Source organism: Phoca vitulina, unplaced genomic scaffold, assembly GCF_004348235.1.
Source record: "Phoca vitulina isolate PV1807 unplaced genomic scaffold, GSC_HSeal_1.0 scaffold43, whole genome shotgun sequence".
In the NCBI taxonomy this organism is placed as follows: Eukaryota; Metazoa; Chordata; class Mammalia; order Carnivora; family Phocidae; genus Phoca; species Phoca vitulina.
In genome coordinates, this window is record NW_022589746.1 from 965,318 (window position 1) to 979,243 (window position 13,926).

Sequence of the window (13,926 nt, forward strand, 5' to 3'; positions counted from 1 at the left end):
TTTCTTTCTTTCTTTCTTTCTTTCTTTCTTTCTTTCTTTCTTTCTTTTTCTTTCTTTCTTTTCTTTCTTTCTTTCTTTTCTTCTTTCTTTCTTTCTTCCATGAATCTGGCTAAAGGTTTATCAATTTTGTTGACCTCCTGGATTCATTATTCTGTTCTATTATTTTTTTAGTTTCTGTTTCATTTATTTCAGTTCTAATCTTTATTATTTCCTTCCTTCTGCTGGCTTCAGGCTTTGTTTGTTCTTCTTTATCCAGCTTCTTTAGATGTAAGGTTATGTTGTTCATTTGAGATTTTTCTTATTTCATGAGGTAGGTCTGTATTGTTATAATCTTTCCTCTTAGAACAGCTTTTGTTGCATCCCAAAGATTTTGGATCATTGTGTTTTAATTGTCATTTATTTTAATGTATTTTTCATTTCCTCTTTGATTTCTTGGTTGGCCCATTCATTGTTTACTGGCATGTTATTTAACCTCCATGTATTTGTGTTCTTTCCAGATTTTTTCTTGTGTTTGATTTCTAGTTTCATAACATGTGGTCAGAAAAGATGCATAATATGATTTCAGTCTTTTTGAATGTATTGAGATTTGTTTTGTGGCCTAACGTGATCTATTGTAGATGATGTTCCATGTGCACTTTAAAAAAATGTGTATTTGGCTATTTTTGGTTGGAATGTTTTGAATATATTGTTAGGTCCATCTGGTCCAATGTGTCACTCAAAGCCACTGTTTCCTTGTTGATTTTCTGTTTGAACTGTCCACTGATGTAAATGAGGTGTTAACATTCCCTACTATTATTTTATTAGTGTTAATTTCTTCCTTTATGTCTGTTAATAGTTGCTTTATGTATTAGGTGCTCCCAAGATGGGTGCATAAATATTTACAAGTGTTATATCCTCTTGTTGGATTGTTCCCTTTATCATTATGTAGTGTCCCTTTTTGTCTCTTCTTACAGTCTGTTTTAAAATCTATTTTGTTCAATATAAGTATAACATACTTTACATCTTTCATTTTGTGGATCCCTTGACTGATTTTTTTAAAGATTTATTTCTTTATTTGAGAGAGAGAGAGCGAGCAGGGGGAGGGGCAGAGAGAGAGGGAGAGAGCAGATTCCACACTGAGTGCAGAGCCCAATGCAGGGCTTGATCTCACGACCCTGAGATCATGACCTGAGCCAAAATGAAGAGTTGGATGCTCAACTGACTGAGCCACCCAGGCACCCTCGACTTATTTTTATAGATATAACTGATCTTATTGCTTTATGCTTTAACCTCTGCATTAGTTTTATAAGTGATTAATCTACTGCTTTTATTATGTTTGTACTTACCTGTGAAATTTTTTTCCTTTCATAATTTTCTTACTCTGATTATGGCCTTTTCTTTTCACTCAAAGAATTCCCTTTAACATTTCTTGTAAGGCTGGTTTAGTGGTGATGAACTCCTTAACTTTGTTTGTATGGGAAATTCTTTATCTCTCCTTCTATTGTGAATGACAGCCTTGCTGGGTAGGGTATTCTTGGTTGCAGGTTTTTTCCTTTGGCACTTATCATGCCACTCCTTAGAAGTTTCTACTGAAAAATCAGTTGATAGCCTCATGAGGTTTCCTTTGTATGTAACCATTTTCTTTTCTCTTGCTGCTGTTAAAATTCTCTCTTTATCACTATGTTTTGCCATTTTAATTATTATGTGTCTTGGTGAGGACCATCTTGGCGTGGTTTTGCTGGGGACTCTCTGTGGCTCCTGGATCTGAATATCTGTTTCCTTTTCCAGATTAAAGAAATTGTCATGTATTATTTCTTCAAATAAATTTTCTGCCTCCTTTTCTCTCTTTTCCTGGGATTCCTGTTATGCAAATGTTATTATGCTTGATGATATGATGATGTCACTGAATTCCCTTAGCCTATTCTTATTTTGTGTTTTGTTTTTGTTGTTCTGCTAATTACTTTCCATTACTCTGGTTTTCCAGGTCGCTGACCCATTCTTCTTCATCCTCTAATCTGCTGTTGATTTCCTCTAGTGTATTTTTAATTTCAGTTATTGAGTCCTTTATCTCTGATTGTTTTTTTTTTCATTTTTATTTATTTATTTTTGTTTTGTTTTTATGTTTGGTTAGCCAAAATATAGTACATCATTAGTTTTTGATGTAGTGTTCAACAATTCATTGGTTGCCTATAACACCCAGTGCTCATCACAACACGTGCCCTCCTTAATACCCATCACCTGGTTACCCCATTAGATACCACTTTACACCAGTTAGAACAGCAAAAATTAACAAGGCAGGAAACAACGAATGTTGGCGGGGATGTGGAGAAAAGGGAACCCTCTTCCACTGTTGGTGGGAAAGCAAGCCACTCTGGAAAATAGTGTGGAGGTTCCTCAAGATGTTAAAAATAGGGCTACTCTACAACCCAGCAATTGCACTACTAGGTATTTACCCCAAAGATACAGATGTAGTGAAAAGAAGGGGCATATGCTTCCCAATGTTCATAGCAGCAATGTCCTCAATAGCCAAACTGTGGAAGGAGCCAAGATGCCCTTCAACAGATGAATGGATAAAGAAGATGTGGTCCTTATATACAATGGAATATTACTCAGCCATCAGAAATGATGAATACCCACCATTTGCATCAACATGGATGGAACTGGAGGGGATTATGCTAAGTGAAATAAGTCAGACAGAGAAAGATAATTATCATATGGTTTCATTCATATGTGATTGGTTCTTTTTAATATTTTCTATCTCTTTGTTAGAGATCTCACTGAGATCATCCACTCTTCTCAAGTCCAGTGAGTATCTCTATGACCATTACTTTGAATTCTTTATCAGGCATATTGCTTATCTTCATTTCAATTAGCTCTCTTGCTCTTGTTTTGCTGTTCTTTCATTTGGGACCTATTCCTTTTTCCATTTTGTCGTACTCTCTGTGTTTGTTTCAATGCATTAGGTAAATTGGCAACATCTCCTGATCTTCATAAGTAGTGACCTTATGAAGAAGAGGTTCTGTGGTGGTGCCCTGTAGCACAATGTCTCCTGCTTACCAGAACCAGGAACTTCAGAAGCGTTTCCTATGTAGCTTGTTTGCACCCTAGTATTGTGGCTTAGCACATTTGCCTTCAGTTCAGTTGGTTGTATTGGCCCACTTTGCTTGTTGTGGGCAGGGTTTGGTCCCTGCTCTCTTAAGGGGCCAATCTGAAGTTGCCATGGGCTTGTAGTTGGACGGTGTCAGCACCCAGACCAGATGCCTACTCTCCACCCATTTGCTGGGGCTGCAGTCACACAAAATTGCAGGGTTCTCTCTCTGTGCTGCCCCCTGAGAGCTTTTTGTTGGTGGGCAGGGCCAGCAGTCAGATTAGTTGTCTCCTGGGGCTGCAGTTGAACTGGTATGTGTGTGTGGTTATATTTCTCTCTCCGCAGGGCAGGAGTCACTTTGGAATGACTCAGGTCCCTGCCAGGGCTGCTTTCTGGATGTGACGTGGCAGGAGCCACTTTTTAAGGATGACTGCTGAGTGGGGTAGGTTGCATGGGCAGATACATAGGAGAACATGGGGCAGGGTGTATGGTGTTAACAAGGTAGGTGTAAGGTGTTTGTGCTTGTTCCTGCAAGTGTCTGGCTGGCTAGGCTGGGGGAGGGAAGAGAAAGGGCACATGCCAGCTCTTCTGTTCTTGAAGAAGTCTCCTAAAGGTCTTTGCCCCTCTAGCACACATTCTGAGGTTAATAAATAAATCTTCTTCATGTATACCCAAGGTACTTTTCAAGCCACTGCTTCTATAGTATATCTCCTCAGAGTTGTTTGTTATGCTGTGTCTGTAAGGGCAGGGACTCAGTTTCCTATTGCCCTCCAGCTCTCCCAGAGCTAAGCCTGCTGATTTTTGAAGTACCCAGAGTTAAGCCCTGCTGATTGCAAAAACTTGCAAAGTTAAGTCCTGCTAGCTTTCAAAGCCAAGTGTTATGGAGATTTGTCTTTCCAGTGCAGGAAAGACCTGCAGACCCCTGTGTCTGGGGTGCCTGGTGTGGGGTCTACTTCTCGTCTCTGTGCTTGTGGTGTCCCTCCCATTTGTGGTTGGTTGAATCAGGAGTTAGTTCCTGACCATGTCTCTGCCCCTTCTACCTTTTTTGATGTGGCTTCCTCTCTCCAATTAACTGTGGAAAGTGTTCTGCCCATCTTCCAGTCATTTTCTGGGTTAGTTTCACTGATGTGGCTGTTATCTAGGTTTGTTTGTGGGGCAAGGTGAGTTTAGGATTCTCCTACTTTGACATGTTCCAAGAAATCTCCCTCAGGCATTATTTCTTCAAAATTTTTTTTCAATCCTCCTTCTTTTTTGGATTCTAATTATGTTTATATTCTAATTGAATTTATGCTATACTACTTGATAATGTCCTGCAGATCACTGAGGTTCTTTTCATTTTTTAAATCATTTTTTTTCTTTTGTGCTTCATTTTGTTTTTATAGATTGTCCCTGTAAATTTCTGTTGTAGATCACTCTTGGGGTCTTTCTCCTTTTATAGAACCCCCCTTAATATTTCTTGCAGGGCCGGCTTAGTGGTCACATATTCTTTCAGCTTGTGCCAGTCGTGGAAGCTCTGCATCTCTCCATCCATTCTAAATGACAGCCTTGCCGGATAAAGTATTCTTGGCTGCATGTTCTTCTCATTTAGTACCCTGAATATGTCTTGCTGGGCCTTTCTGGCTTGCCAGGTCTCTGTGGATAGGTCTGACGTTATTCTGATGTTCCTCCCTCTGTACGTAAGGACTCTCTTCCCCCTAACTGCCCTTAAGATGGTTTCCTTGGTTCTAAGATTTGCAAGTTTTACTATTACATGCCGGGGTGTTGGCCTGTTTTCCTTGATCTTAGGAGGGGTCCTCTCTGCCTCTAGGACTCGAATGTTTGTTTCATTCCCCAGATTAGGGAAGTTCTCAGCTACGATTTGCTCAAATACATCTTCTAGCCCTCTCTCTCTCTCCACTCCCTCCGGGATTCCAATTATTCTGACATTGGAATGCCTCATGGTGTCACTTATTTCTCTGATTCTATTTTCATGGATTCTGAGTTGTTTTTCCCTGGCCTCCTCTTTTCCCTTTTTATCTATTATACTGTCTTCCAGATCGCTTATTCTCTCTTCTGTCTCAGTTACCCTAGCTGTTAGATTATCTAGATTGGATTGGATCTCATTGATAGCATTTTTAAGTTCTGCCAAATCACCTTTTATTTCTGCCTTTAGAGACTCTATGTTGCCATTAATTGATTTCTCCATTCTAGCCATTGTCTTCACAATTGCTAGCCTGAATTCCATCTCTGACATCTTGGTTATATCTGTATCCATTTGTAAATCTGCAGCATAAGTCATAATCTCTGAGTCTTTTCTGTTTTGGGGGCTCCTCCTCCTAGTCATTCTGTTGATGGGTGTTTGAGGGAATTTTGTGCTTCATTTTGAATTTAAGTTCCTTGCTGTTCTTTTCTAGGATGTTTAATTTGTAAATTCCACTCAGTAAAATTTTCATTTTAGATGTTATATTTCTCACTTGCTTCTCTTTTATACCTTTCACTTCTCTCCTCATTATACTCATGTTTTCCTTTAAATCTTTGAGCTATCACACATTTATATGTCTGCTTTAATGGTTTTGTTTGCATATTCCATTTTCCCTATTATTTCTGGATCTTTTTCTATTGACTGATTTTTCTACTGATTATCACATTTTTTTCTGTTTCTTGGAAATCTAGTAATTTTTAAAAAGATTGTATTTTTATTTGGCAGAGAGAGACATAGTGAGAGAGGGAACACAAGCAGGGGGAGTGGGAGAAGGAGAAGCAGGCTTCCCGCCAAGCAGGGAACCCGATGTGGGGCTCGATCCCAGGACTCTGGGAGTCATTAGGCAGACGCCTAATGACTGAGCCACCCAGGTGCCCTGGAAATCTAGTAATTTTTTTATTAGATGTAGGACATTGCAAATTTTTTCACTGTTGAATGCTGAATATTATTTTATTCCTTTAAAGTGTGTTGGAGTTTGATCTGACAGGCAGTCAAATACTTGCAATCAGTTTGGTCCTTTCAGAGCTTGCTTTTAAGCTCTTATAGAGTAGGTCTAGAGTTTTTATCCTAAGACTAATTTAGTGCTATTTCCAAGGTTTTAAAGCAGTTTGTTCAGTTTTCTTTTCTTTTTTTAATGGGAGAAGGCAATTTTGGACTCTGTTTTCTTATTTTTATAAGTGGAAGTCTCTTTTGATGAGAACTAAAAATAACTATAGAGATATGTGTTACGTTCATGGGACTGTTTGGGAGTGTTTGGGGTAAAGTAAATTTACAGCAATGATTTAATAGTATGAACCTATAGGTGTGAGGCAGATGGGGCTACTTACTCTGCGCATATAAAAAAGGCTTTCTAGAGAAACAGAGATTAGCTGAAGTGATGCTCAACAGCCAGATCTACAAATAAGAAGGGCTGGGTCAGTGGTTCTTAACTTCTAATGCGAAGAGAAGTGTTCAAGTGTTCATTAAAAGGGCAGATTCTTGGCCTCCTACAAAAGATCTTGACTCAGAAGGTCTAGGGTGGACCTCATAATTTGTATTTTAATAGGCATCCTAAGGTGATTCTGATACAGGTGTTGTATGGACTATTCTTGGAAAAACACCAGCTAAGGATCCTAGTTGGTATATCCTGATGTGAACCTATATAATTCCATCTCAGGCACATAGGCAGGGCCAGTGAGAAAGCAATTGTCCTTCAGGACCAGATGGAAGGTAAAGGAATGAGAGTGTGAGTAAGAGGTGATAGGGTATTGGGTACAAGAATTACTTTCCCTTAGCAGGCTGCCTAGACTTTGTGTAGAAAGTATACCTCAGGATTAGGTGCTGAAGGCCTCGAACAGGGAGACATTCAGACACAGGAACAAGAACAGCCCTGAAGGAAAACAGCTAGAGTCAAAGCAAAATGACAACTTTACTTTGCTGGCTGACACATGGGCAACTACAAATACTGATTTAAATGAACCTTTTGCCTCTACAGTGATCTGGCCTTTTTCATGAAATACTCATCTCTATCTCAGTGAGCTCTCTAGGGACACAATTTTAACTTTGTAGTCATTCATGCTGGGTTGTTATATTAGCCAACTTGCCTTAGTGCTGTATTGAAAAGCTCAGTAGAAACATAGAGCAGGGTTGATCTCTTCATCAGGGTTCCTAAAAGCCCCATCTCAGCAAGAATTCAAGAATTCAGGTCGACCAGGTGCTGCTCAGAATCCTTTATTAATTTCCTCTTGATGTATCACCAGTGAGGAGTCAAATCTTCCTATTTTCTGTCTAAACACTAACCACCACTGGTGCATGGAGCAAAGACAGAATTCTTTTAACTACAGATAAAGGAACTACAAAAGAGGAGTCTTTGGGGACAAAGAATGAGTACTCTGACAAACAGGCCCACTGTAGGGCTTCTTCAGAGCAGGATGTGCACTTGGACCTGTGAGCAAGGAGAGAACATTGGACTTTCATGTTACTTAATGAAACTGAAGAAGATGAGAATAGAAGTAAAACACTGGGAATATGTCTTTCTGGATTATTTTGTGATCGTTTGTGATTGAGGACAGCTCCCAATGCCAGAAAGTAATCCTGTTCAGAGGTGACTGGCATTGAAGGAAAAAAGTGTCAGTGGAGAACCCACCTGCTGTGTGAGGAGTCAAGAAATTGCAGTGTTGTAGGACTTTGCAATCACAGTTACAAACTGTCAATCACAGTTCCATGGTGGAGTGTTCTTAGCAGAAGAGTCATGGAAATCTTATTCTCGAAGAGGATTGTGAATTGAGGAGGAGACTTCATGAAATGCAAAACAAAGAGACCCCTTTACTTTGTGGAGAAGAAAAACTGTTTTCAGCTGATGTATACTTACTGAGCATCTGTAGATTTTTTTCTTTTCTCTATGAACTGTTGCAGCATTTCCCAAATGAGTTTTGGCCAATATTTACCCTTTGGGATGCTCCTTTCAAAAAAAGTTTCATGATCAAATTTTGGGGGAACACTGCCTATTATATCCTCCTTGTAGATGTATGCAGAAGGCTGTTCAACCAAGAAAAGAAGAAATACAAAAAATATACATATTTTTGCTTATATTAAAAAAAAAAAAATGGAAGGACGGGCACCTGGGTGGCTCAGTCCATTAAGTGACAGACTCTTGATTTTGCCTCAGGTCATGATCTCAGGGTTGTGAGATCAAGCCCCACATCGGGTTCCATGCTCAGCAAGGAGTCTGCTTGTCTCTCCCTCTGCTCCTCCCTCTGCTCCTGTGCGTGCTGTCTCTCTCTGTCTAAAATAAATAAACAAAATCTTTTAAAGAAAAAGACAGAAGGATAAAGCATTCAAAATGGTTATCTATAAGGGAGGGAGGCAATATTGAGAGAACGTAGAAATTAGACTTTTTTGAATATACCTTATTTTGTATATTTAACTTTGGAATCATGTAAGCATTATGAAGAATTCTAAAACAAAGCTAAATAAATGAAAAAAAAAATGAATCATTGAAAATTGAAAGTAAAACAAAACAAATGAAACTGTTCCTAGGTGGGACATACTTCTGAAAAGGAATTATTCCAATTAACTCTAAAACAGAATAATTTACTGTACATCCCTTCTGGGGATATGCCCTAAGGATATAGACCAAACCAAACCACCCAACCAAATAAGAAAACCCCCAGGATATTAAACTGTTTTCAGTAATCATATTGTTGATAGTAAGGTTGATGATATTATTTGGAGACTTTTGTGTGTTTTGTTATAGGAAAAGTAATTATGCTGGTGGTGTTGAGAAATGAATTTTTTTTGGCAAGGTTGAAAAGAAAAACAAATGTAAAATTGATGATGTTATATAAAAGCCCTGTAGCCCTAAATTTGAATTGGAAATATCAGTATGAACCCATAATGTATTTTATCCTCAACAAAATAAAACATATTTTTTTATTTTATTTATTTATTTATTTTATTTTTTTAAAAGATTTTATTTATTTGCAAGAGAGAGAATGAGAGACAGAGAGCATGAGAGGGAGGAGGGTCAGAGGGAGAAGCAGACTCCCTGCTGAGCAGGGAGCCCGATGTGGGACTCGATCCTGGGACTCCAGGATCATGACCTGAGCTGAAGGCAGTCGCTTAACCAACTGAGCCACCCAGGCGCCCTAAAACATATTTTTTTAGCTCTATCCACCCAAAACCCTAGACACAAAGACCAACCCAGTAGCAGTAAGCACCCCTACAATCTAGATGATGTTCTCTAAATGTCACTAGAAGGAACCAGGACTCTTTGGAGAAATGATTGCTTCCAGGTCTGGGGCGCAAATGAGCCTAGAAATTTTGTCATACCAGAAAGAAAAGATGCCATGAAATAATACTAGAATGATGTCCAAAGGACTGAAGACCTAATTTGAACAAGTTCTCATTGATCAAAGATGGGACAATTTCAGCATCAATAAGGGTAGCAGCTGCAATGTTTAAATCTATAGGTTCATAATGACATCAAAAAGGAAGAAACCTTCATTGGATATCTTTGGAAGGTTTCAGGGAACCATTTCATTATCTTGAAAACAAGTAAATTAAAGGAAAGCATCAGAAGTCTATTTCAGGTTTCTTGTATGATCTTCATTTCAGAATAACCAAATAGTAGACAAAGGAAAATTTTTATTTATTTATTTATTTTAAAGATTTTATTTATTTATTTGACAGAGACATAGCGAGAGAGGGAACACAAGCAGGGGGAGTGGGAGAGGGAGAAGCAGACTCCCCGCTGAGCAGGGAGCCCGACACGGGGCTCAATCCCAGGACCCTGGGATCATGACCTGAGCCAAAGGCAGACACTTAACGACTGAGCCACCCAGGCACCCCAAAGCTTGTAACTTTTAGAGCAGGGATTGGCAAACCATGGTCTGTGGGCCAAGTGTGGCCCAGAGCATGTTGTGTAAATAAAGTTGGTTGGAACACAGCCATTCCCATTTGTCTCTTGTCTCTGGCCCTTGTGCACTCACTCCATTGGCAGACTTGAGACCTTATATGACAGAGACCTTATCTGTCACTTTGCCAACTGGCTCTTGTTTTAGAGATACCTATTGACATAGTTACAGATGAAATGATGTGATACCTGGGGTTTGCTTCAAAATATTCCAGGGATGGGAGAATAGGTGGTGATGTAGATGAATTAGAACTGATTGTATTGAATTTGGGCTTATAATTTTGTTTCATTATACTATTCTCTTGATTTTTATGGTTTTTTTTTTTGATATTTTTCATAATAAAATATTTTTAAATAATGTAAATCTGTACTTACATAAAATATTTTCATGATATATTGTTAAATGAATAAAGTAATCTGTAAAGTGGTTTGGCATGAAAAAATATATTTATATTATATATATGTATATTCATGAAAATGTGTGAAATAAACAGACAAAACTGTTAACAGTGGGAGTGGAAATGGGTTGGATGAGAAATAGGTTGGATTTTTTTTAACTTCATACTGTTCTGTTTGGTATTTTTCTTATTCAATTGTTGATTCCATGTTAATGGCATTGCTCAATCATATCATGGCAATACATCTTTCTTTTTGCTTTATAATTCTCTCAAATTTTATAATATTTACTTTGAGGATATTTTACTAAATACACTTAAAGTTCTTAAATATTTTCCTATGAATTAAACATTTAATTTGTATTTAACCTAAAAAAAAAAACACTAAACCTAATGAATATGTTTTTTACAGTAATTTTTTAAAAGATATAGATTGTCACAAGTTTCCTGTATTCCCAATTGAATTCCAAAGAAAATTGGTGACCAGCTCTTGATAAAAGATTTTCCAAAGACGTTTTCATTTGTCTGTTTATTTACTTATTGGCCATGGGATTCACCACTGTTGGGCAAGTGGGTCCGTGGAAGGCCTGCCTGTTCCGAGGCTCTTGGTGTCTGACCCATGGTCCTTCAGTGTGCAGTTGGAGCCCAGGATGGAGTGGCTGCCGCTGGGCAGAGTGAGGAGGCTTTGCGAGAGAGCAGCCCTTCTGGGTGGCTGGGCCTATTCCTGGCTGCCGAAGGTCTATAAGCCCCTCACATCCTCAAATAAATCCCTTTCTTTTTAAATAAAACTCAGTGGGTACTTTGTTTGCAATTGTGAGCCCTGACTGATACTACTGTACATTTTCTGTATATGATTATGATAACTGTTGTCTTTCTTGTCCTTATCTTTTTATTCTATTAAAAATTATAATGGGTGATTAATATTTGTTGGCTGAATGAATGAATGAGGGGCTAAGTGTGTTTCTCCTGTTACACAGAGCCCACCACAAGGGTGGGATTGACATGTATGTATAAGGAACATTAAAACCTCACAGAAAAACTCACAAAGACCAGAATTGCAGAACAAAACACTTTTGAGCCAGGCCCAGGGTTGTTGGACGACTTGCCAGGCCCATGAGGCCCACAATGGGTGCAGTCAGACCTCAAGCCTCCTGCCTCTGAAGCTAAGTCTTTGGCTTTGTCACCCTGTCTCGTGTCATCAGAGAAGTCTTCCAGGCTTTACCGCAATGCCAGGAGTGGGTTAGAGAGAAGTAAGATGTGAGGAGGGGGTGGGGAGAACTGCAAAATTGCTCTTTTGTTTGTTTTGTGCTGATTTCCTATTTTTATCAAATCCTGGGATTTTATCTAAGATTTTCTTCTGTAGCAAGGTCCTCTCAAGGCAGTGGTAATGTTAGCGTTTTTGTTCCAATAACACCAAGTGCAATGCCCTGTAATAAGAAAAAGAAAAACCTCTATGAAAATCAGGGTATTGGGTCACCCAAGAACAACCGTCCCCATGAGCTCAGTGAGTCAGACAACTTTCATAAGAGAGGAAGAGTTGTCATGCTCTGATAACCCCTTTTTCCATCTGCAGCCTTTTGCTTTCAGTACTTTGCAACCTGGGATGATGGATCCTCTATAAGACAGGATGAAGAAGCCTTCTTGAGTGCTGGATATCCAGTCCCGGTGAGGGAGCATCCGACGGAGAGCAGCTATGGTGGCCACGTCTCCCAAGGCAGCACAATCTTTTTCAGAGACAGGAAAACACAAGATGAATCTAGCCAAGGCCAAGGAGAGAAGACTCCCCCACCCCCTTACTCCTCCAGGCTTTGAGGCATAAGGCGGAAGTTGCCTAGAGGAGCACAGTTCTCTCAAAGACATTTCTTTGGCTTGGCAGGATTTTTTCAGCTCTTGGTTTAACATTTGTTGGTGTTTAAATTCTAAAGAACCTGGAATAATCTAGAAAAACAATCTAGAAAAAGGTACCTAGAATAATCCATAAATCTAAAGTACCTGGCACATCTTGGGTGAAAGGTCTAACAAAAGTTATTGTATCGACAGGCTTCCTGTTTCAGTTCTGTAAGTTTCTAAATTTCCTCTTGGCTTGTTGGGAAGTTCATTAAAATGCCTTTGCAGTAGCTCCTTGGAAGCAGATGCTTTTTTGGTTTCTTAAAACATTCCTCTACAAATCCCTTCATGATTTCAGGCAGAGTATAGGTGGGCAGCCTCCCCCAATTCTTCCTGGAAAAAACCCTGGCCATCTATGACAGATGGAGGCACACTGATTGAATCTAAAGCTACTAAATAATAAAAACTCATGAAAAATAAATGCACCCAGAGAAATAAGCTTTTCCATAGCAGCCCATTCCATCATATTTTCCTGACGGCCTATCTAATTTATGATGGCAATTCTATGGCAGTTCCTCTTAATTTCCTATTATGGGTAATTTATTTTTTCCCCTTCTGAACATGCAGTATAAAAGTTTTTACTGCACACATAAGGGAAAAGGAGACAGCCTCAGACACTGTGCTAATGCCAACACAACATCTTGAATTGCCCCTTGGATATAGGCTTTTGTAAAAGTTAATCAGTTGAAAGACTGTATAGCAAAAATGGTTTTGATTAGAGTCCCCACTGAAACTCTGGATGCAGAGAAAGGGGTTAGCTGTCACAAGGTGAAAAATTTGGGTAAAAAATGGGACACCCTCAGCCACAGATGATTTTGAAAACAGATGCACACAATTTTCACGCAGCTCCAAATGAATCCGCCCACTTCCCATATTCCGCTGCTGAGCGTACAGCACTTGCCACTGGAATCTAAACATCGTTTGGTAGACTAAGGAACAGAACAGCAATCGGAACTGAGGGAGAGAACAGAAAGGTGGTTGTGGGCTAAGCGGCACACATGAGATGGAACCTCTGGTGCTCATCCCAACCTGTGGAAGTTTCCTTTGGGGAGAAGAAAAATGAAGAGAAGATCTGAAGTTACAAAGGGGCTGTTTCCTCAAGACATCCCCGAGAATGGGAGGGAGGGAGAGAGACCAAGTAGTAGGGACTGGGCAGTGTACGTGGACAAAAACATTGGCTCACGTAAGTTGGCAAGTCCAGCTTTGCCCACTCTTCTGGTCAATAGTGTGGATTCCACAAATGTAACTGTCCTATCAAAGAAGGCTGAAACTCTCTTTTTGTCCCCCTTCCAAACATGAAGAAGAGTGACTACTGAAATTTCTAACATGTCGGTGAAATACAGTGTGGTGGAAAGGACAGAGATCTTAGAGCTGGAAGACTTGGATTTGAATCCTGGCTGTGCGGTCTTTCATTTGATATTTTAACTTATTTTTAAAATTTTTTATTTTTTATTTTATTTAACTAATTAATTAGTTTTTAAAATATTTTATTTATTTGTCTCAGAGAGAGAGAGAGAACAAACAGGGGGGAGCAGCAGGCAGAGGGAGAAGCAGGCTCCCTGCTGAGTAGGGAGCCTGATGCAGGACTCGATCCCAGGACCCTGGGATCATGACCTGAGCCTAAGGCAGATGCTTAATCGACTCAGCCACTAGGCATTCCTAAAATTTTTATTTTTTAAATTGTGTTTAAGTTTTCATTTTAATTCCGGTTGAACCCAGTGTT

General features: G+C 39.3%; 1 protein-coding gene across 1 annotated transcript in view; it reads left to right on the plus strand.

Moving 5' to 3' along the window:
• The window catches only part of URB2 (URB2 ribosome biogenesis homolog), a 119,208-nt gene extending 106,596 nt beyond the window's left edge, over positions 1–12,612 (plus strand). Inside the window, exon 10 of the mRNA XM_032430216.1 lies at positions 11,890–12,612. Coding sequence (XP_032286107.1) covers positions 11,890–11,937 — 48 coding nt within the window. The 3' untranslated portion in view covers positions 11,938–12,612. The remainder of the gene's footprint in view (positions 1–11,889) is intronic.
• Positions 12,613–13,926: the final 1,314 nt, after the last annotated feature.